We start from the raw sequence: 27,776 nt of genomic DNA on the forward strand, positions 1-27,776 counted from the left end.
AATTAACACAAACTTAATAATTAAAACAACACAAGTATAGTAATTAAAACAAGAAAATATATATTTATGCCCAATAACAAATTAAACAACCAACAAATTTTAAAAACTAAGCCTGACATCATTTATAAATAAAGAGGGTGAGTGAAGCATGAACCACTCACCTCCAATTAAAATAGAATGCAACTCGAGTGAAGGCCGTAGAGAGGAAGATGGGAAGAGAGGGAGAAGAGAAATGGAGGGAAGGCGCAGATTAGAGAATCAAGTTAGGTTAGGTCGGGTTGATTTTAGGCTTTAGTGTTCGTATTTTCAAATTGTCCCAAATGTTCCGATGTTTCCTGATCAAAATATTTTCTAAATTTACAAAGAAATGCCCCTGCTGTGTCTTGATCGTGTCCAATCCGTGTGGCGTATCAGAATGTCTGACACATCGACACTTAGGATTTTAAAGTGTCCGTGCAACCTAGTCTAAACTGCATGAAATTTCAGAAGATTAAAAACACACAACACTTCGAAATTTCAGAATGTCCGTGCAACCTAGCCTAAACTTTCTGAAATTTCTCGGGGACAGATTTTCTAATCCTTTATTTACGCTTGGAAATTCGGAAAGGATATTTCAACTCAATCAAGAGCTGTCCCCTGGCCCCAGCCATGTGAACAAAGACCAGTCCCAGAGTGCGTGGACTGTGAAGGATGTCTTGGACAAGTGTGGAGTTGACGAATAAATATCAAGCGCCAACATCAAGTGTGTGGGTTAAGGTATGAAAACGTGTCACACGGGAACACGAGAAACACAATACATAATCGAAAAAGAAAAGAATATCTAGAACAGTACAGCATTTGTTCTGACGAGTGATTTTCAAGTAGAGCAAGCAGCAGAGCAGCAAGTGAACCGAGTTGATCATGTCTTCACCAAAACACTTGCAATACCTTCAAGTAACAATTAATCAAATTAATTAATTAGAAATTCAAATGGACAAATTCGTAAACATTTTCAGACTCGACAAAATTAGCCAATTGGCTAATGAAATGGACAAATTTGCCAAATGCCCATGGAAATTCAAAATTCAAGAACCACAAACATATGCATAATACATATAACAAAAGAAATTCGGAAAAACCTTTACTTTCTGGTAGCTCCTCGGAGCGGCCGACCAAATGAAGCTAAAAGGCATTACGCGTTCTTTAATGGTCATGTGCGAAATTGCAAGTGTAAAGAAAGGATTATAAACTCTGCACCTCCAAAGTTGTTATTAGCTCCGATTTATTTGTGCCTCATACAAAGGCGAAAAACTCGCGAACAAATAACAGATCATCATGCAACTCAAATCTATTACATTTCTTTATATGCTCCTGCTGCTGTCTGCGTTGCCACTGATCAAAACGACATCAATATCTCCGCGAAAGCAAGCAGAATCGCTCATCAAATGGAAGGACGGCTTGTCTTCATCATCACGGCCACCTTCGCCACTTAATTCATGGTCCCTCACCAACCTCAACACCCTCTGCAACTGGACCGCCATCGTCTGCACCAAAACCAGAACAGTCTCCGAAATAAACCTCTCCGGTATGAAAATGTACGGAACGCTGGCTCTTTTCGACTTTTCCCTTTTTCCAGATCTCACCTACTTCGACCTGAATGGTAACTATTTCCGAGGGCATATACCATCTGCCATTGGAAATCTCTCCAGGCTCACAACTTTGGACTTGGGCAACAAATTTTATGAAGAGCCTCGTAACCAATTCACTGGCCCAATTCCGGACAGTATAGGTTTGATTTCTGGTCTTCAACATGTTGACCTGAGTTGGAATCTTCTGGAAGGGAAAATTCCACCCTCTATAGGACAACTCAGGGAGCTCCAGTACCTTGATCTTTCATGCAACTCATTAAACTCTTCAGTCCCTTCTGAGCTTGGTCTTTGTACAAACCTCTCCATCTTGTCCCTATCTTCCAATAAACTCAATGGCAAACTGCCTCTGTTCTTGTCCAAACTTAAAAACAATAGCTTTAGCGGAACCATTTCAGCAGAAATTGGGCTGTTGACACAATTGCAGTATCTAAGCCTTCATTCCAATGAATTCAGTGGAGAGTTGCCAAATGAAACGGGAGATCTAATCTCGTTATCCACACTCGATCTTGGCATGAATCACTTGACAGGGGAGATTCCTTATAATCTAGGCAAATTGACTCAGCTTCAAGAACTCCATTTGTCCGATAACCACTTGACATGAGAGATTCCTCAGAATCTAGGCAAATTGACTCAGCTTTGGGGACTCTATCTGTCCGACAACCACTTGACGGGAGAGATTCCTCAGAGTCTAGGCAAATTGACTCAACTTCAACTACTACCACTTGACGGTAGAGATTCCTCAGAGTCTAGGCAAATTTACTCAACTTCAACTACTCAATTTGTCCGATAACCACTTGACAGGAGAAATTCCTCAGGGTCTAGGAAAATTGAATCAACTTCAACTACTCAAGCTGTCCGATAACCCCTTGACAGGAGAGATTCCTCAGAGTCTGGGAAATTTATCTTGGCTTCAATACCTTGATTTGTCCACTAACAACTTGACATGAGTGATCCCATTAGGTTCATCAGGTATATTGGACCTCAAGCAACTTTCATTGTCAAATAGCAATTTGACAGGGGTAATACCAACTTATCTGTTTCTTGCCGTAGGATTAACAGGTTTGGTCACCTTGGATCTCAGCAGAAATTCACTATCGGGTGCAATACCATCAGAATTGTGCATGCTCACAAGATTACTGTATTTCAATGCCCCACACAATAATCTCTCAGGCGAAATCCCATCAGCATTAGATCGCATGTTGTCTCTAAGTGGCTATGACTTTTCATATAACAAATTGACAGGGCCATTCCCAACTTGTGGCATTTTCAATAAGGCGCCAAAAAGTGCTTTTGTTGGCAACCATGGCTTGTGGAGTCATGCAGAGGGACTAACTGAATGTAAGTCCTCCAGTACAACTTCCAAAAGTGCTAACAAGAATATAGTATCTGTTTTCCTTTTTTACTTTTTGGGTTTCGCAACGGTTGCAATTGCCATTGCTTTCTTTCTTATGTTTCACAAGAGGTCCAAAAGCCGGCCTCAGGTAATCAAAACTTCTCAAAAGTTTGAGGATTATGAATCAATGATATTGCAAGAAGAAGTGAAATTCACATTTCAGGAAGTTGTCAAGCCCATAGACGACTTTCATGAGAAACACTGCATTGGGAGAGGTGGATTTGGAAGAGTATACAAGGCAGAGCTCGAATTAGGTCAAGTTGTTGCAGTGAAGAGGCTTAACACGAATGACTCTAATGACATTTCAGCAATTAATCTCTGAAGTTTTGAGAATGAAATCCGAACTTTGACAACTATCCGGCATCACAACATCATAAGGCTATATGGCTTCTCTTCAAGGAGGGGTTGCATATTCTTGCTTTACGAATACTTACAGAGAGGTAGCCTCGGAAAAGCATTGTATGGGGTAGAAGGCGTTACTGAACTCGGGTGGCCAACAAGGGTAAAAATTGTGCAAGGACTTGCTCGTGCACTTTCTTACCTGCACCATGACTGCTCACCACCAATTGTTCATCTTGATGTAACTGTCAATAATGTATTTCTCGAGCAGGATTTCGAGCCCCGACTCTCAGATTTTGGAACAGCAAGACTATTGAGTATTGATTCATCCAATTGGACCAACATTGTTGGTTCGCTAGGATACATGGCGCCAGGTAATGTAAAATTTTAAGGTTGCACAATTTTGTACTATCTTTTGTAGAGCTGACATATTTTCTTCTCTTTATACACAGAGCTTGCATATATTATGCAAGTGACGGATAAGTGTGAAAATGTAGAGTTGCTTCTGAAAGATGTGTTAGATCAAAGACTAGAGCTTCCAGCCAATGAATTGGCAAAGGCAGTGGTGCTTGTAATGAGTATAGCATTGGCTTGTGTACAGACGCGTCCTGGGTTGCGTCCGACATTGCATTTTGTGTCACAGAAACTATCAACTCAGATTCTTTCTTGCCTTCCCGAGCCATTTGGTATGCTTACCATCAAGAAGCTATCGGCCCTATAAAACTAGGAGAAATGTGTAGCTCCAACTTCAGATTGGAATTCTTGCTACGAGCAGTCTATCAAATAAGGAGATGTTGTGGAATTTTATTTTATTATTTTTATTTTTAATGTTTCCAACGAACTTCATAAACATGTATTTGATATCTGCACCGACCTGATTACCAGAGTGTTGCAAATTATGTGGTTGAAAGATAGTGTTTGGCTCCGTCAAATTCGTACTTGCATAAATAACCCGTTACACACAAGTATTCTGTCGAGATACTTTCTTAATTATTTGGTTCGACTTTGCCAATCATTATAATAATTGATATTGTGATTCTGGTAATCTCTGTCAAATATTTACGTAGCTGAATTTTAAGGACCATACTAGCAAAAATGCCCACAGTTTTGCTGCGGGTTTTGAAATCGTAACCCACAATTTAATAAACCCAGAAATCAATTAGAGAAAACTTCCAAGTAGAATTAAAATGAGTTCTCAATCAGAGAGAACTTCAAATTTCATGCAAGCTTTATTGTTCCAATTTCGGGGCTTAAACAATGCAAGATTGGAATTTGCATGTGGTTCAAATACATAAGACAAACTGAGAAGCAAAATGAAATAAAAAAATAGAATCTATTCCAATTTGATTATCCGTTCAGGTTCAAAAAGACGAAAAAACGAATGAAGAATATTTTTAGGCATCCAAACATCAGTTAAACTAAACAATTAAAAGTAATAAGTTCATTGAAGACATAGATAACATATTTGGTTCTTTGTACCCAAAATGGAAAACATTGCTTTCCTGTATGCTCTGAAGTTCGCATAAGTGATGGAAATTTGCAATATATAAAGTGAGAATCTCATAATAAAACACATTTAAAGGAAAAGTAATAAGAAAAGAAAATAGTGGTTTTACCTATAATCCATGTGAGGAGTAGTCACAATTGACAACCCAAAAGCTCTGTAAATCATTAAAAACCGATAAATAACCTGACCTTTAATCCATTCAATCAAGGCCACACACTCTTAATTAACTAAACTAAGCCTTTACAGTAATGTTATTACCTGGTCCAATTTGGAGGAGTAATTCTTCCTCATCGAAGAAACGGTCCGAAATACATCTTCACAGTCAGAACGCAAATCACAATGAATTCAGTTTTCTAATTTGCCTGAATAAGATAATACAAAACCAAGGTTAGGAAGCATAACAGGAGCAGAAAACTATAAAATTTAGTTTCTCATTCCCCTCCACTACAGCCGCACCATCAACACTTCCAAAATCTGGGTTTAATGAAATTACTGAAATTAATCAGTCCATTAGTTTTCTCATTTAAACCATCGTGGCATGGACAAATGCAAACACATTCCAAAATTTATTCCCAACTTCTGAAATTAATCGATAAGATTGTGAATTTGATCCAAATTAAAAAGAAAAGGAAACAAATTGTTTCAAAATTGTATCTTTATCGTTAAGCACTAAACCCCTTTCCGTTGAATCAATCATATAAGGGGGAGAGGAGATGATAGAACTGAACCCAAAAGGTGAAAGCCTTTACTAACAAAGATACATATTATAGCTCTCTACTCTTAAACAACTCTGCTCAACCTCATTCCAGCTGCAAGTTATTTGATCTTAAGCATTTTGCTTTTCCCTTATATAATAAATTGTGTAGTTGTCTGTTGAACAAACAATGTTCCATGTATGTTATTTTTTCCCCAAATGACTGGAACTATGGTGATGTTATTGTTTTACACTCAATGTTATGATATTATGATTCGCTAACATGTTGGTATCTATAGAAACCAAATTACTTATAAGGAAAAGAAACAACAATGTTACCTTGCCCCAACTTTTGAGTCACATAACTCGAGTTGATGACTGCCATATGCAAAGAAGAGAAGATACATGTTATCACCCGTAAATAAACGGTAATAGGCACAATAAACAACATAAGGTGGAAGGGACAACATTGGATAAGTAAAAGTACCTCACCTGCCATCTCAAGGGCCTAATGGGGTTGTCACTTGTCAGAGAAAATCCCGGAAAAAGGATATCACCTAAGACCTTATTTCAACATAACATTATTAACATGACTATAGAATGGACGTACCGTTCCCTTGCCAATAGCTGACGCATTTGATATTAACAGATCTTGGTTTCTTTGAACAGATTTGCAGCTTGCTTGTAAGAGTTCTCGTCCAATGACAAATACCTTCTGTAATCAGAAACGTATAAATCCACAGAAACTAAAATCAAGAAACGACAACATAAACATAAAAGAAATTCAAAAAGTAAATAGAAGTACAATTTATAAACTAAACTTTACAAACAAAAAGACATTTACAATAAGAAAGAACAAAAAGATAAATTCGATCACAATCGAAAGGGGGCAAAAAGCGCCAACCTTGCACAAACCAGTAAATCGATCTTGGAGAAGACCAGAATCACGGCTCTCAGAATTTGAATTGTTGGAAGCTGAAACTTCAGGCTTAGCATCTTCCATCTTCACCATAGAAGGTACTCATCTAGACCCTAGCTGAACCAAACCAAAATCAAGATTACCAAAGTTAATTCCAACCGTTAATTTCTATAAAACCATACCTCAAAAGTTAAAACAAAACAAAATTGAAGGGTTTTACATGGATTTGCGAATGTAAGAATTTGAATTTCCAAAAACCCACTACTGTAAAAACCCCAAAATCCCGAGATTTATACCCCAAAAAAAAAAAAGAAAATTTCCAAAACCCAGAACTCAAATTCTCATTGTACGTTTCCCAACTGTTGTAATTGATCTCTTCAATTGCTCGATCTAAATTTCGCTCCAAAAATCAATAAATTTACTTTGCAGAACAGTCAATTAATCAGTGAGAAAACAAATCATCCAAAAGGTCAGAGATTTCCAAAGCCCAAAGGAAATTAAGAGAGAGAAACGGAGGAGAGAGAGAGAGAGATCGGAGTACTGTTAGTTAAAGTGGACGGCGTCGGTTCTCCGAGCACTGTAATCCCTGAAGATCTCTTCCGCCGTTCGCAGACTCGAGCCCATCTCCCTGCTCCTCCCTCTCCTTCCTCTCACCGAATCTCACACCCATTCCTCCATCTGACCGATATCAACCCAACCCTCTGTGAGATGGAAGCAGAAGTCGAGAGCGACGAAAGCAGATTTTTGTGAGAGAGAGAAGTGGAATTGCTCAGCTAACCCTCGTTCAGGAGAAGCGTTGTAATTCTTCAGAGCAACTCAGCGTTGGAGCCGTCCTGCCAATACACTATTCAATCCACCTAATAAACAGTAACTGCTCTTAATGAACAGTAAGTAGCCCTATCAATAGAATTTGCATCTCCACCGTTACACTTCAATAACCCTGGCAATAGGTAATAAAATATTAGTATTTTTTTTTTTATAAAATAATACAAAATAATTTTAATTGTAATATCGGATAAGATTTTTAATCGTTCTCGTTGCGCCACGTGTTATTATCCGAAGTATTATTAAATAATATAAAATAATACAATTATTGGTGATGGATTTCTGATAAGATTATTAACCAATCACGTCGCGCCACGTGTCATAATCGGTTCACAATCTTTGAGGATAGATTTCCATCAGATTTTTAACGAATGACGGCATGCCACGTGTCATAATCTGTTCACAATCTTTGAGGATAGATTTCCATCAGATTTTTAACGAATGACGGCATGCCACGTGGCATTATGCAGAACCTAATCCTTTCTGAATCCTCTATATGATCCACCATCCATCCTCACAAATCTCACACCAAAATTCTCAAGATCTCTATCATTATTCATAATTTCTGCTTCCTTATTCACAAAAATCTGTATCATTATTCATAGTTTCTGTTTCTTTCTTTCAATGTCGTCTTCTTCTTCCTCAAAGATGATGTGGGAATACAATCAGGAAGAAGAAGAATTGTTTAACGAATCTGAAGCAATCTTCAATCACCAGAGGGTAAGAAATGAGAGGGAAGAGGATGAGGAGCGTCAAATGAGAAATGACGAAGTAAGAAGGGGCAGAGCCTCACATTCCCGTCGAGTCATCCAAGCTGCGGCTCAGATCTGCAAGCCCAGCCGTTCCGGAAACCTTGATAGAAGCAGGCAACGACGAGGTATGGAACTCTTGGATGATTATTTTGTTCCTAATAGTGCATTCCCTGATACGTACTTTAGACGTCGTTTTAGAATGGAACGACATTTGTTCAACAAAATCATGATTGCTGTTTGCAACCATGATTCTTATTTTGTGCAAAAAAAAGATGCTTTTGGTGCTATGGGTCTATTGCCTGAGCAAAAAATTATTGCTGCCTTGCGGATGCTTGCATATGGAGCATCTGCAAACCAAGTGGATGAGATAACGAGGATGGGGCAATCAACCATTCTTGAGTCCCTGATGAGGTTTTGCGGAGCAATCGAATCTATGTACACCGCTGAGTACCTCCGCAAACCTACACACATGGACTTGAAGCGGCTGTTGAAGAAGGCGGAGATGCGTGGCTTTCCTGGGATGATTGGAAGCATTGATTGTATGCACTGGACGTGGAAAAACTGTCCAAGTGCATGGCAAGGCGCTTACGGGGACAGAAAATGAGCAAAAAGTATCATTCTGGAGGCGGTGGCATCTTTTGATACAAGGATTTGGCACGCCTTTTTCGGGGTCCCGGGAGCTCAAAATGACATCAACGTCCTTGCCCAATCCCCAGTGTTCAACGATGTCCTGCAAGGAAAGGCACCAAAAGTTACGTATGAGGTCAACGAACGTATGTACGACGGGCCATACTACCTAGCTGACGGCATCTACCCGCGCTGGTCAACCTTTGTCAAAACAGCGCCACGTCCGCGGAGTGCAAAGGAAAAACACTTTGCAAGCTGTCAAGAGGGGTGCAGGAAGGATGTGGAGCGTTGTTTCGGTATCCTCCAAGCTCGCTGGGCGATCGTCAGGGGTGCTGCCAGATTGTTTGATGTAGAGTCGCTTCGATCCATCGTGATGACGTGCATCATTCTTCACAACATGATTGTGGAAGATGAGTACGATTATGAAGCTGTTGATGAATATGAGCCAGACCCGATGAACAATTCAAGAACACGTATATATTGTGCTCATGACGCCACCGATGAGCCCGTGCAACATGAGCCATTACAAAGGGATGGACGTTACAATGAAAGGCTCATTCAACGATATACTGCATTTCAAATGCTAGACATGCACAATGCCCGACAAATTGACTTGATAGAGCACCAGTGGGCATTGAAACAAGTTGAAGATAATTAAGTTCATTTAGTGTATTTTTTTGAATTTGGTATGTTTATGTTATTTTATTTGGTGTGTTTATGTAATTTTTTTATGTTTATGTTTATGTAATTCTTAGTATGTTTATGTTTATGTATTTTTTTTATGTTTATGTTTATGTTTATGTAATTCTTAGTATGTTTATGTTTATGTTTATGTTTATGTATTTTTTTTATGTTTATGTTTATGTAATTCTTAGTATATGTAATTTTTTTATGTTTATGTTTATGTAAAGGACTTTTAATTAGAACGATGGACTTTTAATTAGAACGATGGACTTTTAATTATTTTATACAAGGACTTTTAATTTGAACAATGGACTTTTAATAAATAACTTACCAAATTAATTTGAATAAATATTCAAGAAATTGGAAACAACATAAATAATACAAACAATAAATAATAAATTACAACCCAAAGTGATTGGAAAATTATGGGCTCCGATTACAAAAAGTATTCTATTCATCATCACTTAACCAATTTGTGGTGCTAGGATGATCTTCTCTTGAGGTGCTAGAACCACCTTGGCTTGCTATTGCTTCTCTTGCACGCCTCCTTCGCACAACGTCCGCTTTCTCTGACTTCCAAAAAAATTTAGAATTTGGAGACTTCCCTTCTAAAGACATGTTCATAATCTCACGATCTTGTTGAGCCCATCTTTCTTCTCTAACATGTTCCCTTTCTTGCCTAAGTAGCTCTCTTTCTCTCTCATTAGCATAAAATTCTCTCTCAACAGCTGCTTGTTTTGATGCCTCTCTAGCCTTATCAGCCTCATCTTTCGCTAGGTCCCTCGCCAAAGTCAATTCACCTTGGCGAGTAAGTTCTTCCATGAACTTTGCATAATCGTTCTTCGAAGCACTCCCTTTTCTCTTTGAAGCCTTCTTACCATGAGGCCTAATTGGAAAACGGGTCGAACCCGACGCGCGTTCAGGGAGGGGCGTTTCGGGCACTTCTTCTGCATCATCTTCATGAACATGATCGGGTGTAGAGTGTAGAGGGGTGCTGTTCATGTGCACTTCTGGACCGACTGGCACAACTCTAAATTGAGGACAATCTTTGACAATATTCCAACATTCTCACCGGTTGAATGATTTATTTTTGCTTTTGGTTTTGGCAGCGTACCAAGCTTGTGCTTGAAGTTCCTACACAATAAAAATAAGTAACAAATAAATAATTTTAATGAAAATAAGTAACTAGCAAATATATACATATATATATATATATATATATATATATATATATATATAAGTAACAAATATAATGAAAATAAGTAAGAAGGCTTCAAGTTTAGTAAATAATGAAAATAAGTAACAAATAAATAATTTTAATGAAAATAAGTAACTAGCAAATATATACATATATATATAAGTAACAAATATAATGAAAATAAGTAAGAAGGCTTCAAGTTTAGTAAATAATGAAAATAAGTAACAAATAAATAATTTTAATGAAAATAAGTAACTAGCAAATATATACATATATATATAAGTAACAAATATAATGAAAATAAGTAAGAAGGCTTCAAGTTTAGTAAATAATGAAAATAAGTAACAAATAAATAATTTTAATGAAAATAAGTAACTAGCAAATATATATATATATTTATATGTCATGTTAATCATAACATGGGGCTAGAGTTCCAAGTTTAGTAAATAAATAATACAAACAAACAAATAAATAAATAATACAAACAAACAAATAAATAAATAATACAAACAACATAATTATAATGTAACAAATAAGTAACAATAAATAATAAATTGTTACCTGATCCGAGTAATTTTCCCCACTTCGAATATTACTACTAGCTTGTGCCAAAGCGTCTCTCCACGTACTAAACGATTGGCTAAGTAATTTCCAACGACTGGACATCGATTCTTTGGTTCTTTTCCCACCAATTTTCTCAAGAAAACTGGTATGAATAAGACTCCACATTTCTCGCAACTGCATCTCATTACCCGTAAGCGAACTATGAGTAACTTTAACCCAGCTAGTACACAACGCAATATCTTCAATAAGCGACCAATTCGTACCTGCACCAGTGGTCATTTTGTTGAAAAAAAATGGATTCAAACTTTGAGACAAAGAAAGGAATGTGATTGAAAGTAGTTGAGAAAATATGAAATTGTTGTGTAAGGTAGATGATAATGAGAAGGTATTTATAGAAAAGTAAAAACAATTTTTTTTACAATTTTTTTCAGATATTTTTTTGAATTTTTTACAATTTTTTTAAAATTTTTATTCAATTAATTAATCTCTGCCGTTGGATTAAAAAAAATTTGAATTCTAACGCTCCAGATTGTGCCACGTGTCACAACGGTAACTTTTCAGATTTTTAAAACTATTTTTTAATTTATTTTTTAATTTATAAAGCATTTTAATATCCACCGTTGATCTCAGATCAAACGGTGGATATTAAATCTGACTTTTTTTTTTTTTTTACCGTTGAGATCTAACGGTCCACATTAAGTGATCGTTAGGATCTAACGCACCGTGGGAAGCCACGTGGCTTCCCAACGGTAACTGACATTTGCTTTTTTTTTTCTGACTTTTGTGTCGGGACGCGCCCCCACGCGGGGGTGGGGTGCACGCGCCTGACACAAAAAAAATAAAATAATGCGCTGACGCCACCCTGGCATCAGCCTTGCGTCACCCCCACCTCGGGCTCAAGGGCTGGCAATCCCTCACGGGCCCTTTGCTCGGGCTTCCCCCTTCCACCAGGCTGGGTCACGCTGGAGGCCTTCCATCGGCCCTCGGGCCATTGTTTTGGACCCTGTCCCCCGAGTAATTCCCAATGGTGGGAATGCTCTCAGGCTCTCTTTTTTACTCTCTCCCTCCCTCCCTCTCTGCAAGCAGGAGGCTCACTCTCGTAACCCATCCCCTCACCAAATCCCACACAGCCGTCGATCCCAACGAACGCAACCCATCTGATGGTTGGCCCAACACGTGTATAGGATGGCACCCAAACCTACGACCAAAATTACCCTCCTATCTTTTAATAATTACCCTCCAACCCAGACTCAAATCAGATGGCTTTGTTGGAAGGGGTGTGCTATCCACCCATCCCATCCATTTTACTTCTCACACACCTCTTGATAATTTATGTTCATTGATCTTCTTTAATTCATCCGATCCGACGGTTGAAAATTAAATAGATATGTGAGAAGGAAAATGGAGTGTGTGGATATCACACTCCTTGTTGGAATAAGGTAAGGTTTGGTACTGCTTAAATTATTTTAAAAGCAGGATTGAAAAAAAGCAACCACACAGTTTTGTTATGATTGGGTAAAATAAGCTGATTATCTGCATATTTCATGAGGATATCAATAGGGACTATCTACCCAATCTTTTGTGTGTAAATAGTATGTAAATACACATCAAATATTATATTTTGTATGTAAATAATACTATATACAAAAAATTTCCTACGATTAATGAAAGTTAGGAGTTCAATTTGTAAAAGATGTGAATATTAGAACAATGGCAATAGAACTGCCAATCCATATCATTGTAAATAGATTTCTATATGTATGTAAATAGTATTGCATATTGTGTGTATTTAAAACTTTATGCATGTTTTATACAGTTTTAAAACTCGCAGCATCGCACGGGCATTATTGTTAGTTATTCTCTACTAAAACTCAAACTATTCATTAACAGTGTGCGGGCGGTTTTGCCCCTCAGATGCTGAGCAATTTTTTTTGGTCTTCTGGAGCCCAGTGATTTGGCAATTGCTGCAGGGTGTTGCTACCGCGTGTTGTCATTGGGGTGATTTGGTTCGCTGTGTGCACGTGTTGTTGGTCATAGTGGTTGTGCCTTCGTCGTTCTTCACACCGAAGTCGCTGGAAGGGTTTGCAGTTACCATCATTTTTTCTGCTTTTTTTCTTTCCGTCTCTCTCTTAAATCCGATCTCATCGCTTAGAAATCTGGTTGTTCTGTTTGTTTCCGCCGTCTTCCGCAAACGAATCGCATCGTTTTAGGTGCGTTTCTTCATCTGTTTGTTCACTTTTTGTTTGGTTAAGAAAATTTTCAAATTCATTCCTGTTAGATTCAAGTCTTGGTCTTTTGCGTTGACTAATTTTTTATTTTTGGGTTTTTTGAGTGTGGTTGTTTGATCCGATTGCGTTTTTTATTTCAGGAAAGGTTGGTCTTGCAATTTTCGGTGTGGATTTGAAGAGGATTTGTGAAGTGGCTTTGATTTGATGGTAAGTTGGTTTGAACGGCTTTTAGAGTTTGGGATCGTTTGGGCTGATTTGGAGTTTTTTTTCATTGGTGAAAAAAAAGATGGTTAACAGTAAATTGATTGTATTTTAATTTTTATTGAATTCAAGTACCCATGTTCAGTTTTTCAGTTTAATTTGAAGGAATTTCTTGCGCAGAAGAGCTAGGCTTTCTTGGTGAGTTCTTCAGGTTGTGCATCTGGGTAATTTTCTTTTGTTAAAATTTGGGGCTTTTGTTATTGTGATTAAGCACATATTTTTCGTATGCGTGCATGTGTAGTTTGTGGAAGAAGAGGTTGCAATTGCCCTGGAAGCGAATCAATAAAAGAGTGCAAGACTTGAGAAAGAAATTTGTAACACAAAGATCAACCTCTCCAGGTTAGAAGCCAAGCTACACTCCCACAGGCCACATCCAAAGCATCAAACATATCAGCTTTCTGGTTTATCATCAAATAATCAACATATTCATCAGGAAATTAATGTTTAAGTTTGTTTTTATGTTAGTTCACAAATGAAATCAACCAACTTTTCATGCCTTTTTGATAGGAAATTATAAAGCAGCGTTAACCGCGTTTTGTGTAAATTTTTTTTCATTCTTTTGAGATGTATAATTCGTTTGTATCATAGATGATGAAGAATTAAAGAAATTAAATGCCACTATGGATGAAAAGTTCATGTTGATGACAAGTACTATTGCTGATATCAACTGTTCCTCAATTGTCCCACAGGCTGAAGCAATTGTGTTCCTGAACCTTCTCCCACATTCCACCACCACGCAGGTAGACTTTTCCAAACACGTGAATTACCATCGTCTCAAGCTATGTTGTATTTTTCACAATACTCACTTTGAAAAGGTATATTCTATAGCTTCGTTCTATTTTGTATGAAAAATTAGTGAATGGTTTGTTTGTTTGTTTGTTTTTTTTAATGGATTTTTTGTATAATCAATTTATTGTTTTAACTTGACAAGCGTAACTCATACCTTTGCAACCTGTCCTACATTGGCATCAAGTTTGAGATTCATTTCTGTATTGCACCTTCAGATTATTCTAGAGCCATAGTTATGGAAGGAAAAAGGATTTTCCGCTTATGACACCCAAGAAAGGTAGTAGTATTCTCTTTCTTTGTTAATTTATTAAGAAATGATTTCCTAAGCATTCTTCTTTTAACTTATTCATTTGAAGTGTGGGAAGGTTGTTGATTATCTCATTGAGCCGGCACAAGTGGTGGAGATCCCTAATCACTTTATGTAAGTAATGTCTTCGTCTTTGTGCACATTTCACACTGAGTTGTTAATGGGATAGTTCTTTAACTAGACAATTGTTTCCCGAAATCTGTATTTATGTCGTTGCCATGCATTGAGCTATCTCATGAATCTTATGTTTTTAGTAATTCTTTTGTGTTGCCATGTGATCTTCAAACAGATGCACCTGCATTCTTTTCCAGATTTATGGAACATAGAGAAAAGTTCCAGGTTTTCCTTTTTCTTTGTTAACAAAGATAATTGTTGCTTATTGTTTTCCTTGGCTATCCCACTTTTAGTGTAGGTTGTGGGAAAATTCCCAAATTACTGCTTAGGATATTTGAATCGGCATCCTGATTCTCTTTTTTTCTTTCATAAATATCTATTCGATTTGCAAATAGTCCAGTGTTTTCCTTACCTACTCATTGTTCATAGACTAACCCCGAGTGTTTTAAGAGTCGGTACTTTCCATGACTTTTTGTGAAGTGAGCAGATCAAGCTCGACTCTCAACCTGGTCAGTCTTCAATCTACCATTTACTTTAATGTCATATCTTCTAATTTGTATTTGTTCAGGATTTCAAAATTAATGTCTGATTTCTACCATTTTCATTATTGTTCTATTATTTTAAGCTACATATGAAGTGTTAAGTGTTGTACATGTTAGGTAGAATTAAGAAGTGAATTAGGTACTCTTGAGAATGCAGGGATAATTCTATGGGTGTTGACTTGGTTTTTAGTTTGATTGTTTAGCTATAACATAAAATCTCAATACTTACATTTACAATATTAGAATGCACTGATCTAAATAAGAGACTATTAAATCACTGAAAAAAGTCCTCTCTAACTGGTATAAAATCAGATTCTTTTCCACAAAAAAAGGACTAGGGTTAATCTTAGTTTACTACTATGAAGTTTCGTGGTTTTCAACATTTGGTACATATAGTTTTTTTCATTCCAGAGTCATACTTCAAATCTTAATTTTGGACAGTTTCATACATCCGTTAAGTTAGCTGTTAAGTCAACCGTTAACTGATAACGTGGCGCTCACGTGGATAATGATTGGGCACCACGTGTCAATATGGGGCTATATAAATATTAAAAAAATTAAAGAATTAAAAAAAAAAAAAATTAAAAATTAAAGAACTAAACAAATAAAAAAAAGGCCTAGGGATGCGGGCCTTCCCGTTCCTCCACCTGCATCAACCCTTTTTCTTCCCCATCGCTGTTGATTGCAGCATCTTCCCCAACCCATTCCTCCTATTGCACTCCCTTGCTTCTCCTACAGCATAAACCCAGCAACAACTGCGTCGTCGCTGTTGGATCCAAACAAATTTTGGGTCATCGATCAGGAGGTCTAGATGGAGGGTTTTGATGGTGGGTGGGTAGGTCGATTGTTGAACTAAAGGTTTTTGACGAAAGGCGTTTGAGAGACTTACAGGACGAAGACGGTGAAGGACTGGGAGGGGAGGTGAAGAGGGCAGAGGGAGAGGGATGACTCATTGGCCACAAAGAGGTCGAGCTTGTAGATATGGGGGACCTCGGTGGGGTGCGCTAGCCGGAATCTGGGGTTTCTCCAATTTTTGAATGGGCGACGCTAATTGATCAAATTCTTTGGATTTCTGCGTGCTCTGCTCGTTTTCTCAACTGGGGTTTCTCCAATTTTTGAACTTCACAGGTGCCCACATGGGACTGGGACTCGATTGAACACAGAGTGACGAAGGTTTTGTGGAAGTGATCAAGGAACAGGTACGATGGAATCGGAGCTGGGTTTAATCGAGCAGTCGTTGATCAGCCGCTACTCTCTCTGGGTGCACGAAGCTCTGAGCGAATTGCCCGACAGCTTCACGATCACTGACCCTTCGATTTCTGGGCATCCAATCGTGTTTGCGAGTAAAGGGTTCCTGAAAATGTCGGGATATTTGAAGAACAAGGTGTTCGGGAGGAATGGCAGTGTGTCAGGGTTCGGGGACTTGCAGGCGGTTGGTCATGGAGGTCTGGGAGGCCAGAGAAGGGGAAGAAAGGTTCTGCAAAAATCCAAGGAGAAGCACGCATCCTATGGCATTTTAATTTGTTTTTTCTTTAATTTTTATTTATTAATTTTTATTTTATTTAATTTTAGTTTTTTATTTTAATTTTTTAATTATTTTATATCACGTGGATCTATATTGACATGTGGCACCTAGTCATTGTCCACTTAGGTGCCATGTCACTAGTTAACAGCTGATTTAACAGCCAACTTAACGGATGTATGAGATTGTTCCAAAATTAAGACTTGAGGTATGACTGGGATGAAAAAAACTTCATGTACCAAATGTTGAAAATCATGAAAATTTAAGATAGTAAACTGAGATTAATCCAAAAGATTATGTAACCATACTTTATTATTATTATTTTTTAAGTATAAACATGTTGATGTATAAATTAATTGCATGTATTTTAATATTTCATATTTTTTTCTTGCCTAGGTTGCTTTCTTGACAATGAGTATTGGACGGAAAATTTAGGTGCTTCAGTGAACTTTGATTTTTTCCCTTGCTTGGGTTGGTTTTTCAAATTTTATTTTTTGTAAAGACAGAAGTTCCATGATTGTTTGTATGTGGACTGTATCGATTAAATCTTTTGTTTGTTAAACTCTTCTAACATTTTTAATGTGAATAATATTAATCGTCTATGGCATAATTTTTCTTACAATCTTTTGTTTGTTAAACTCTTCTAACATTTTTAATGTGAATAATATTAATCGTCTATGGCATAATTTTTCTTACAATTTCTAATCCGTCATCAACGCGTGGGTATCAATTTCTAATTGACAACTAGACTCGTATTGGAGATCATGGAAGGCAAGATTGGACCCGTAAATACATTATCGGAGAAATCCAACTCGAGAATGCTACTCAGATTGGACAAGGACTGTGGCAGCTTCCCGCTAAGAGTATTGGAGATCATGGAAGGCAAGATTGGACCCGTAAATACATTATCGGAGAAATCCAACTCGAGAATGCTACTCAGATTGGACAAGGACTGTGGCAGCTTCCCGCTAAGAAAATTGGAAGCCAGGAACAAGTACGAAAATTGTAAGTTTGATTATGTGGCACACATGTGAGTATGACATATTTAATTCGAAGTATGTGTTGACACCAAATCTAACATAGGGTGCAAATTTGGATATTAGTTTTAGGTTTCATTTGAAGAAATTCTCATGTAGAACCCATGGTTTGTTATATTCAGTTAACCTTGTTAACAGATTCTTTTAGTTCCGTAACTAAATCTAAACTGGTGAAATTTCGGAGGTGCAGATTTCCTAAACCTTTCTTTATGCTTGGAATTTTGGAAAGGATTTTTCAACTCAAAATCAAGAGATGTGTGGTGCTAATGTTGATTGACCCGGTCCGTCTGGTCTTCCCACGGCCCCGTCTATTTGCGCAGACTGAACAAAGTTCAAAGATGTCTTATTTTTGAAAAATTCTAAGGTGATCGGCCGAAGGATACGGCACGCAAAATGATTGGTCACATCAAGTCATTTTAGCAGAGTTTAAGTCTGAAGAACTTTTTAGTTGTGACGGAAACACGACACTTACTTTATGTAAGTGGTGGAAAATTTTAATTTTTAATTTATTAATCTTTTAACACACATATCCTATCATTTATATAGAGACACGTGGTGTATCATTTCGTGTGACGATCACATCGAAAAATCTCTCGTCTAGCAACGTGTGGTTAAGACGAGGAAACGTGTCACAAGCAAAAAGAAAAGAACATCTAGAAGAGTGCAGCGGATGTTCTGACGCTTGATTTTCAAATAAAGCAAGCAGCAGCAGCATGTGAACGGAGTTGATCATGTCTTTACCAAAGCACTTGCAAAATCAAGTAACAATTAATCAGATTAATTAACTAGAAATTCAAATGGAAAAATTTGTAAACATTTTCATTCGACAAAATTAGCCAATTGGCTAACGAAATTGACAAATTTGCCAAATGCCCATGGAAATTCAAAATTCAAGAACCACAAACATAAGCATATAATAAAAAGTAAATGAATAACAGAAAAACCTTGCGACCAAAAAAAACAAAGGAAATTCAGAAAAACTTGGTACTTTCCGGTAGCTCTCGGAAGCCGACCCAATGAAGCTTTCGGCGGGCCCGGCAGCAGCAATCCATTGAGCTTATTGGAAGTCAGAGGCAGCAGAAGATTCAAGGCATTACGCGTCCTTTAATGGTCATGTGTGAAATTCCAAGCGTCAAGTAAGGATTATTAGCTCCGACTTATTTGTGCCTTGGACAAAGGGAAACACTCCATGAAAAAATAACAGATCATCATGCAACTCAAAACCATGACATTTCATTATATGCTCCTGCTGCTGTTCGCATTGCCACTGATCAAAACGACATCAATATCTCCACGAAAACAAGCAGAATCACTCATCAAATGGAAGGACGACTTGTCTTCATCATCATGGCCACCTTCGCCACTCAATTCATGGTCCCTCACCAACCTCAACACTCTCTGCAACTGGACTGCCATTGCCTGCACCAAAACCAACAGAGTCTCCAAAATAGACCTCTCCAATATGCAAATTACTGGAACACTCGCTCTCTTCGATTTTTCTCTATTTCCGAATCTCACCCACTTGAACCTGAGTGGCAACTATTTCCGAGGGCCTATACCATCTGCCATTGGAAATCTCTCCAGGCTCACAACTTTGGACTTTGGCAACACATTTTAAGACGAGACTCGGAACCAATTCTCTGGCCCAATTCCGGGCAGTATAGGTTTGATTTCTGGTCTTCAACATATTGACCTGAGTTGGAATCTTCTGGAAGGGAAAATTCCACCCCCTATAGGACAACTCAGGGAGCTCTAGTACCTTGATCTTTCATACAACTCATTAAACTCTTTAGTCCCTTCTGAGCTTGGTCTTTGTACAAACCTCACCCACTTGTCCCTGTCTTCCAATAAACTCAATGGCGAACTGCCTCTGTCCTTGTCCAATCTTAAAAGCCTCGTTGAATTGGGTTTAGCTAATAATCGATTTATTGGTCAAAACCTTCCTTCTCTAGTCTCCAATTGGACGGAATTGGTCTTTTTGTACCTTCAGAACAATGGCTTCAGCGGAACCATTTCAGCAGAAACTGGGCAGTTGAGACAATTGCAATATCTGAGGCTTTATTCCAATGAATTCAGTGGAGAGATTCCTCAAAGTCTAGGCAAATTGACTCAACTTCAGGTACTCTCTCTCTCCGATAACCACTTGACAGGAGAGATTCCTCAGAGTTTAGGCAAATTGACTTTGCTTCAGCAACTGCATTTGCCCTATAACCAATTGACAGGAGAGATTCCTCAGAGTCTAGGCAAATTGACTCAGCTTCAGCAACTGTATTTGTCCGATAACCACTTGACAGGAGAGATTCCTCATAGTCTAGGCAATTTCTCTCGCCTTCGTGAACTCAATTTGTCCGCTAACAACTTCACAGGAATGATCCCACAAATTTCAGGTATGTTGGACCTCAAGCTTCTTTCATTGTCTAATAACAATTTGACAGGGGTAGTACCAACTTATCTGTTTCTCGCCGTAGGCTTAACAGGTTTGGTCTACTTGGATCTCAGCAGCAATTCACTATCGGGTGCAATACCATCAGGATTGCGCATGCTCACAAGATTAGAGGTTTTCAATGCCTCACGCAATCATCTCTCAGGCGAAATCCCATCTGCATTAGCTGACATGTCAAATCTAAGTAGATATGACTTTTCATATAACAACTTGACAGGGCCATTACCAACCCGTGGCATTTTCGAAAAGGCGCCAACAAGTGCTTTTGTTGGTAACTATGGCTTGTGGAGTCATGCAGATGGACGAACTGAATTTAAGTCTTCCGGTACACATTCCAAAAGGGCTAACAAGAATAAAGTATCCATTATCCTTTATTCCTTTTGCGGTTTCGCAACTATTGCAATTGCCATTTTTTTCTTTCTTATGTTCCCCAAGAAGTCCACGATCCGGCATCAGGTAATCAAAACTTCTCAGAACTTTGAGAGTTTTGAAGCAATGATATTGCAAGAGGAAGTAAAATTTACGTTTGCAGAAGTTGTGAAGGCTATAGATGACTTTCATGAGAAATACTGCATTGGCAAATGAGGTTTTGGAAAGGTTTACAAGGCAGAGCTCCAATCAGGCCAAGTTGTTGCAGTTAAGAGGCTTAACACGGACGACTCTAATGACGTTCCAGTGATCAATCTTCAAATTTTTCAGAATGAAATCCGAACTTTGACAACTATCCGGCATCGAAACGTCATAAGACTATATGGCTTCTCTACAAGGAAGGGTTGCATATTCTTGCTTTATGAATACTTAGAGAGAGGCAGCCTCGGAAAAGCATTGTATGGGGTAAAAGGGGTTACTGAACTTGGGTGGCCAACAAGGGTAAAAATTGTGCAAGGACTTGCTCATGCACTTTCTTATCTGCACCATGACTGCTCACCACCAATTGTGCATCGTGATGTAACTGTCAATAATGTATTGCTCGAGCAGGATTTTGAGCCCCGACTCTCAGATTTTGGAACAGCAAAACTATTGAGTATTGATTCATCCAACTGGACCAACATTGTTGGTACGCTAGGATACATGGCCCCAGGTAATGTAAAAATTTTAATGTTGTGCAACTTTGTACTATCTTTTGTAGAGTTGACATATTTTGTCCTCTTTATACGCAAAGCTTGCATATATTATGCAGGTGACGGACAAGTGTGATGTTTATAGCTTCGGAGTGGTGGCACTAGAAGTCATGATGGGAAGGCACCCCAGGGATATGCTAGAGTCCCAGCTATTAGAATCATCGTCAATGAAAGGAAATGCAGACTCGCTTCTAAAAGATGTGTTAGATCAACGACTAGAGCCTCCAACCAATGAATTGGCAAAGGCAGTGGTGCTTGTAATGAGTATAGCACTGGCTTGTATACGGACGCGTCCTGGCTTGCGTCCAACAATGCATTTTGTGTCACAAAATCTATCAGCTCAGAGTCTTCCTTGCCTTCCTGAGCCATTTGGTATGCTTACCATCAACAAGCTATCGACCCTTCAAAACTAGAAGAAAATAGAGAACATGTAGCTCCAACTTCACATTAGAATTCTTGCTGCAAGCAGTCTATCAAATAAGGAGAAGTTGTGGAATTTTATTTTTTTTAATTTTTTTTCTTGATGTTTACAACAAACTTCATAAACATGTAATTGATATCCGCACCACCTTGATTACTACAGAGTGTTGCAAATTGTGTTTGGTAATGTGGAATTCGTACTTGCATGAATAACCAGTTACCCACAAGTGTTCTATCGAGATACTTTCTTTTTTGGTTTGATTTTCCTATTTGTCGTCATTGATATTGTGATTGTAATTATCTCTCTATCAAGGACCACTAGAAAATGTACCCGCACTTTGCTGCGGGGATTGAATGCATTAATCGGGACTTGAAACATGCATGAACAATTTCTACACAAAGTAACTGAAATGACAGTACAGTACGTAAGAACCAATGAAGTGATACTTTGCTTGCTATACATGGATATCCATGCTATAAGAAACATTCATTTGCAGATCGTATTATGTCCTTAATATTGTACTTATAGTTTCAAGTAACCAGACCACTCCAAGACAAAGATAAAGCATTTAGTTTGTTTACAAATCAAAACGAAGTGCTGCCATAATGTACGACTGAAAAAATGCCTCTTAATGTCGTCTTGCAAGAAAGGAATGCAGTTTGAACACAACCCAAAAAACACCCTAGAAATCTTTACCACCCCAATATTACTAAATAGAAGCATAAATGGACAGGATCCCTCCCTAATTTTGTAACAGAAATTCTAACAAAGAGTATCAGGCTCCCAAGGTCTTATCTTTGGCATAAATATGTACACTGAAAGTTTAGTTTGAATGAAACAAATATGCATGTAAAGTAAAAGGCATCAACGCTACATGCACTGTTTTACAACCATCTCAAGTTGTTGACACAATGCTTAAAATATTCGAGACTCAAATATTTTCACACAAACAGAACACCTCACCTAAACAATAACCGAAGTTGTGGTATCTGAATTAAGCAGGCATACACTTTGCAAGGCTTTCTTCAATATCATCTCATATTTTCTTTTCATCTTTCCTATATGATACAATAAACCGTTCATATTCAGACGTAAATAAGAGAATCTGTCACACTGTACTATTTACTATTACAGTTGCTAGTCCTGAACAAAAATGCAAGTGCAGCTGCTCTTAATCGAGAACTTCATCAACTAAACAATAATAAAATTTAATGTAATCTGTCAAAAACCCAAAAAAAAAAAAAAAAAAAAAAAAAGTGATCATTTGAAGGCACCGTAATGCCTTCGCCATCGTACACTTGCAGCATGTAACTGATGATCTGTTCAATGAAATCATTTGTTTCGATAAAATGGTTAAAATACAGTAAATACAATGATATCCAATTTATGAGAAATCATGCAGAAGCAAATGTAAATGATAATGGAATCATGAATGCGAATGAGAAACACAAACTTGCCAAAAAGAAAACCAGTTATAGCGTGCAAAGATACTCGCATTGTATTTTTTTCTCGCATCATTCATTTCGCAACACGTTTAAAAAAATTTGTTTGAAAAAGCTTTGCTATGATGATTAGGTTTTGCAAAAAATAATACAAAAAAAATAAAGAAACAATTACTGAAACGAAAGAATAATGGCCTAGTAATGGCAAAATACACTCCTCAACAATGCACACGAACTGTGAGTTGAAATTTTGAAACATTCAACAACAAAAAGAAAGAAACAAAATTCGAAGAAAAGAAAGAGATGCTCACTCAAAAAGAAAGAAGAAACAATACCATGCTTCTTCTCTTCGGCGTCCAGAATTCCATCGCTGACTCCTTCAACCTTAAACGTATTTAAAGTACAAAATGGAAAAAAAAAACCAGTAGAAATCATCCCATAGAATTAAATCATCCAAGTAAAATTAGACCATGGACACAAAACGAAATGAAGGCATTTTAATCTGACTTAATCACTGACTTACTAAATAATCTTGGAATCTGTCCCATGGAAGCGTTCGACTTCAACCCCCATCCTCGTTGCCCATGTAATATGTAGACATAAAGAAAAAAAAAATCGACTTTAAGTTATCAATCAAATCATTTGCTTGGCTAAAAAGGTTAAAATACAATAAATATATCATATCCAATTTATTAGATATCATGCAAAAGCAAAGGTAAATGATTACAGAATCATGAATGCGAATAAGAAACACAAACTTGCCAAAAAGAAGACCTATTATAGTGTGTCAAGATACTCGCAGCATAGTGTCAAGATAACTGCAACAAATTTCCATCAAATGACTTAACACTCAGATCAAAGTCAAATAAAAGTTGTCGCTTCATAATTTCCAATTTCAATTCCTTACCAGCCTCAGTGAGCATTTCACCAATTTCAATCTCTTCCTAGAACTTTTATCCTTATCTCTGTGGTTGAATTGAGAAAGAAAAAAAAAATACTCAAATTCAAGTCAAGAAAATGCAAATCCGTATTTCTAGCATTTAACTGATCAAAGAGAAAACTAAAAGCATAATCCTTTAACCGTACAACAGAAATCTCACTATGCTAAAACAAATTCAAATCAAGAAAATGCAAATCCGTATTTCTAGCATTGAACTGATGAAAGAGAAAACTAAAAGCATAATCCTTCAACCGTACAACAGCAATCTCACTATGCTAAAACAACCATCAATTTCTTGAATAATGTCCATAGTGCATACCGTGAGAATTGAACTGTAAAGCCTGGGACATTTGATTAATTTCATTTGTGAAAACAAATCTTTATCCTCTCTTAAACTAACCTTAATAAATATACCATTGATAAGTCAATAGTCAAAATCCTCATATAATAATTTTTCATTGATAATAAGCCAAAAGATAGATACTCAAACATATAATGGGTATAAAAGTACAACAACAACAACAAAGCTTTTTCCCACCAAGTGGGATCAGTTGTATGAAGGCTAGAACGCCATTGCGCTCGGTTCTGTGACACGTCTTCCTTTAGATCATAATGGGCAGAAAAGTAAAGAGTGAAAAATCCAGACCTCAAGAATATAATTGTATTACACCAAAGATGCATGCTTAATTAAAAGTCCTCCCAAGGGAAAGTCAAAAACTAAACAAAAATGAAACTTAACAAAAATTTAGTGCTAAAAGAAGTAACCCATACAATTAACCTATTTTATAAGGAATCAAATTCATAAATATTTGGAGTGTTGACGTTTCTTCCTAACAACACACCCAAAATATAATTCTTTAATAGATTTAATTCATTCCATACATAATCGTGCTAGGGTTATTGTGTTGTCCTCTTTGTATTTTTCTTCTTCGAATAGATATGGAACCAAACCTATGAACTGTCTATCCAACTCAATACACAAAAACCAAATTAAAAATCAAGAAGTACATACCAAGCATTATCAAAATAGGTAAAACTTAGACATTGCTCATATGCAGAGCAAAGTACAATTTGCCCTACCAACTTGTTGAACACAAAAATACACAGATTTGAGCTTTTACCTCAACGAAAGTGAAAAATGGGAACAATCTGCAGCAGAATGAATTGAGCCAACGACAGAGAAAACCCAGTTGAGAGAGACAGACTACGTAAATACCGCTATGAAAACCATAACATTTTTAGATAGTCCATTAGCTAGAACAAATCATAACACACATGGCAGACAATTTAAGCACTCAGATTGGTATCAGAGCATACTTAGGACTTCATTCTTCCGTTTGGTAACCATAATTCTTCGTTCTTCTAAATCTTATTTGCCTCTTATCAAAATCATGGATCATCTTGGTGGGAATGTACCTCGACGACCTCGTTTAAGTATAATAGGAGGAATTCAGTAGTTGACCTCTGCGTTACGGAATGTTTTCCCTGGTAGTAGTAGGCCGAGTCACACTTATATAAAGAATTCTCGTAACCATGGTGTTACGGATCTTAGGGTAGTTAGAGCCTATCAGAAGGCTGAGGACTGGTTAGAAAAGATGAAGGATACCCTAGAGAGCATGAAATGCCCAGCGTATGAATGGGCAACTACCGCTGCTTACTTCCTTCAACGAGATGCGAGGTTTTGGTGGAAATCGGCGAAGAGCTTTCGTCTACCTAATACTTTGATGACTTAGGCCATATTCAGGAGACTCTTCAGCGCACATTTTTTAAGCCTTAGTTATCAACTAAGGAAGAGGCAAAAGTTCTTAGAGTTTTGCCAGGCCGATCTGAGCATTACAGAGTTTGACAGCATTTTTCGACACCTGTTGAGACATCATGAGGGAACTTTTAGGAAAGAGAGGGAAATGATGATTTAGCTACAGATTGCCATAAACCTAGACTATCGCGAGATTTTAGCATCACAGAGGCATAGATTCTATGAAGAGATGATCAAGACGTGCTTGATGATCGAACAGCCGAGATGGGACAATCTTAACCAGGAACAACCTCAGAGTCAAAACCAGCCTTGGAGCCAGAATCAGTCTCAGAATCAGAATCAAAGGGGTCGTGGTTTCCGATCCCTAAGTATGAAGAAACCTTCTACCTCTTCTAACCCCTTCGGCCTTAGACACTCTTATTTGTTTAAACAATAGGGTTAGGGTTCGGGATCATCTAGTGACGACTCAGGCAGTAAGTCGGCGAGGTAACCTTTCAACCACTTTGGCCTAGTAGTCATGACTTGTGTGCATTGTGGTTTTTGCCATCAAGGGAATTGCGATGTTACAGCCACGTGTCACAGGTGTGGTGGCATTGTTCGAGATTGCCTTCGGTACCATCACCCGACAGTTATGCTTCTGGCTCAGGTTACGGTGGGGGTGACTATTCGACTACCCAGAGTTATGGCGAGACTCAAAGTTATGGGAGCAGTGGTAATCAGAGTACCCGGTTTTCTACTCAGTGACAACCGTTATCTTCTTGAGCAGTTTTGAGTAGTCGTACTCGGGGAATTAGAGCGGGTCATAACAACTAGGGAACTAGGACTCGTGGCGATCGTAATAGTGGATTGGGACGTCAGGTCCATGGGCGTAACATCGTCATGACTTAGCAGGAGGCGGAGCAGAACCTTAGAGTCATTACTGGTACGTTACTTGTGTGTGATAATTGGGCTAAAATTCTAATTGATCTAGGTGCCACTTATTCATTTGTATCTTTATCATTTGCATGAGTTTTAGACTCACAACCTACACCACTTAATTTTGATATGCTCATACAAATACCACCTGGAGATCTTTTGTGTGCATAGTGGGAGTATATGGATTGTCCAGTCATAGTTGAAGGAGAACTCATTGAGACTAACTTAATTCCCTTCAAACTTGCGGAGTTTGATGTCATCTTGGGAATAGTTTGGTTGTCTAGGCACAACGCTTATGTCGGTTGTAGGGAGAAATTTGTGACGTTCAATCGGCCTGAACGACCGTCGATCACGTTTCAGGGTGAGTGACAAATCCCTTCTAATAATATCATTTCTGCCATCCAGGCGACAAAGTTATTACATAAAGGATGTGTGGGATTTTTAGCCCATGTCGTCACGTAAGGTGAACCTTTCTTTGTGTCCAGAAGATGTGCCAATGATGAATAAATTCACCGACGTGTTTCCTGAGGATTTTCCAGGGTTACCACCTACGAAGGAAGTCGAATTCACCATCGATTTACTTCCAAGTACCAACCCTATCTCTTTAGCACTATATCGAATGGCACCAGCGGAGTTAAGAGAATTGAAAATTTAACTTTAGAAGCTTGTGGATACGGGTTACATCCAACCCAGCATGTCTCACATCGAGTACAGGCAATTGAATCGTGTGACGGTGAAGAACCATTATCCCCTACCTTAGATCGATGATCTATTTGACCAGCTAAAGGGTGCTTAGGTATTTTCCAAG

At 37.9% G+C, this 27,776-nt stretch overlaps 1 protein-coding gene, 2 long non-coding RNA genes and 3 pseudogenes across 18 annotated transcripts; 4 read left to right on the forward strand and 2 right to left on the reverse strand.

Annotated features, from left to right (window-relative positions):
* Positions 1 to 1,260: 1,260 nt before the first annotated feature.
* LOC148696759 (uncharacterized) lies at positions 1,261 to 3,797 on the forward strand (annotated as a pseudogene).
* Positions 2,750 to 4,162, forward strand: LOC137725224 (MDIS1-interacting receptor like kinase 2-like; annotated as a pseudogene). The gene is made up of 2 exons (XR_015962622.1): positions 2,750 to 3,734; positions 3,813 to 4,162. The product of XR_015962622.1 is annotated as an MDIS1-interacting receptor like kinase 2-like (transcript).
* A 512-nt stretch (positions 4,163 to 4,674) lies between these two features.
* Positions 4,675 to 7,296, reverse strand: LOC148696760 (uncharacterized). 5 transcript variants are annotated; one of them, XR_015962678.1, is made up of 7 exons: positions 7,022 to 7,296; positions 6,466 to 6,597; positions 6,172 to 6,276; positions 6,054 to 6,069; positions 5,901 to 5,939; positions 5,126 to 5,229; positions 4,675 to 5,021 (listed from the first exon to the last, which is right to left on the reverse strand). XR_015962678.1 is itself a non-coding variant. In XM_088694373.1 (6 exons), the coding sequence occupies exons 2-6, from the start codon at positions 6,571 to 6,573 to the stop codon at positions 4,977 to 4,979; spliced, it is 330 nt and encodes a 109-aa protein (XP_088550499.1). In that variant the 5' UTR covers positions 6,574 to 6,597; positions 7,022 to 7,296; the 3' UTR covers positions 4,675 to 4,976. The 5 variants fall into 5 exon arrangements, 2 of the variants coding, with proteins under 2 accessions (XP_088550499.1, XP_088550500.1); XM_088694373.1 differs by lacking the exon at positions 5,901 to 5,939 and having other exon boundaries at positions 5,126 to 5,181; XR_015962679.1 differs by lacking the exon at positions 7,022 to 7,296 and having other exon boundaries at positions 6,049 to 6,276; positions 6,466 to 6,508.
* Positions 7,297 to 13,098: 5,802 nt separating this feature from the next.
* Positions 13,099 to 18,455, forward strand: LOC148696761 (uncharacterized). 9 transcript variants are annotated; one of them, XR_015962700.1, is made up of 9 exons: positions 13,099 to 13,340; positions 13,499 to 13,565; positions 13,705 to 13,757; positions 13,861 to 13,958; positions 14,309 to 14,434; positions 14,624 to 14,829; positions 15,005 to 15,338; positions 17,642 to 17,898; positions 18,121 to 18,455. It is a non-coding gene; the product is annotated as an uncharacterized LOC148696761 (long non-coding RNA). The 9 variants fall into 9 exon arrangements; XR_015962699.1 differs by lacking the exon at positions 18,121 to 18,455 and having other exon boundaries at positions 17,642 to 18,106; XR_015962701.1 differs by lacking the exons at positions 17,642 to 17,898; positions 18,121 to 18,455 and adding an exon at positions 17,290 to 17,387.
* Positions 18,456 to 19,155: 700 nt separating this feature from the next.
* Positions 19,156 to 21,683, forward strand: LOC148696762 (uncharacterized; annotated as a pseudogene). Its single transcript, XR_015962132.1, has 4 exons — positions 19,156 to 19,465; positions 19,550 to 20,317; positions 20,399 to 21,454; positions 21,554 to 21,683. The product of XR_015962132.1 is annotated as an uncharacterized LOC148696762 (transcript).
* Positions 21,684 to 23,081: 1,398 nt separating this feature from the next.
* Positions 23,082 to 25,573, reverse strand: LOC148696763 (uncharacterized). Of its 2 annotated transcripts, none has more exons than XR_015962719.1 (2): positions 23,693 to 25,573; positions 23,082 to 23,234 (listed from the first exon to the last, which is right to left on the reverse strand). It is a non-coding gene; the product is annotated as an uncharacterized LOC148696763 (long non-coding RNA). The 2 variants fall into 2 exon arrangements; XR_015962718.1 differs by having other exon boundaries at positions 23,669 to 25,573.
* Positions 25,574 to 27,776: the final 2,203 nt, after the last annotated feature.

The sequence above is a fragment of the Pyrus communis genome, chromosome 5 (genome assembly GCF_041283825.1).
Source record: "Pyrus communis isolate YQ-2024b chromosome 5, ASM4128382v1, whole genome shotgun sequence".
Lineage (NCBI taxonomy): Eukaryota > Viridiplantae > Streptophyta > Magnoliopsida > Rosales > Rosaceae > Pyrus > Pyrus communis.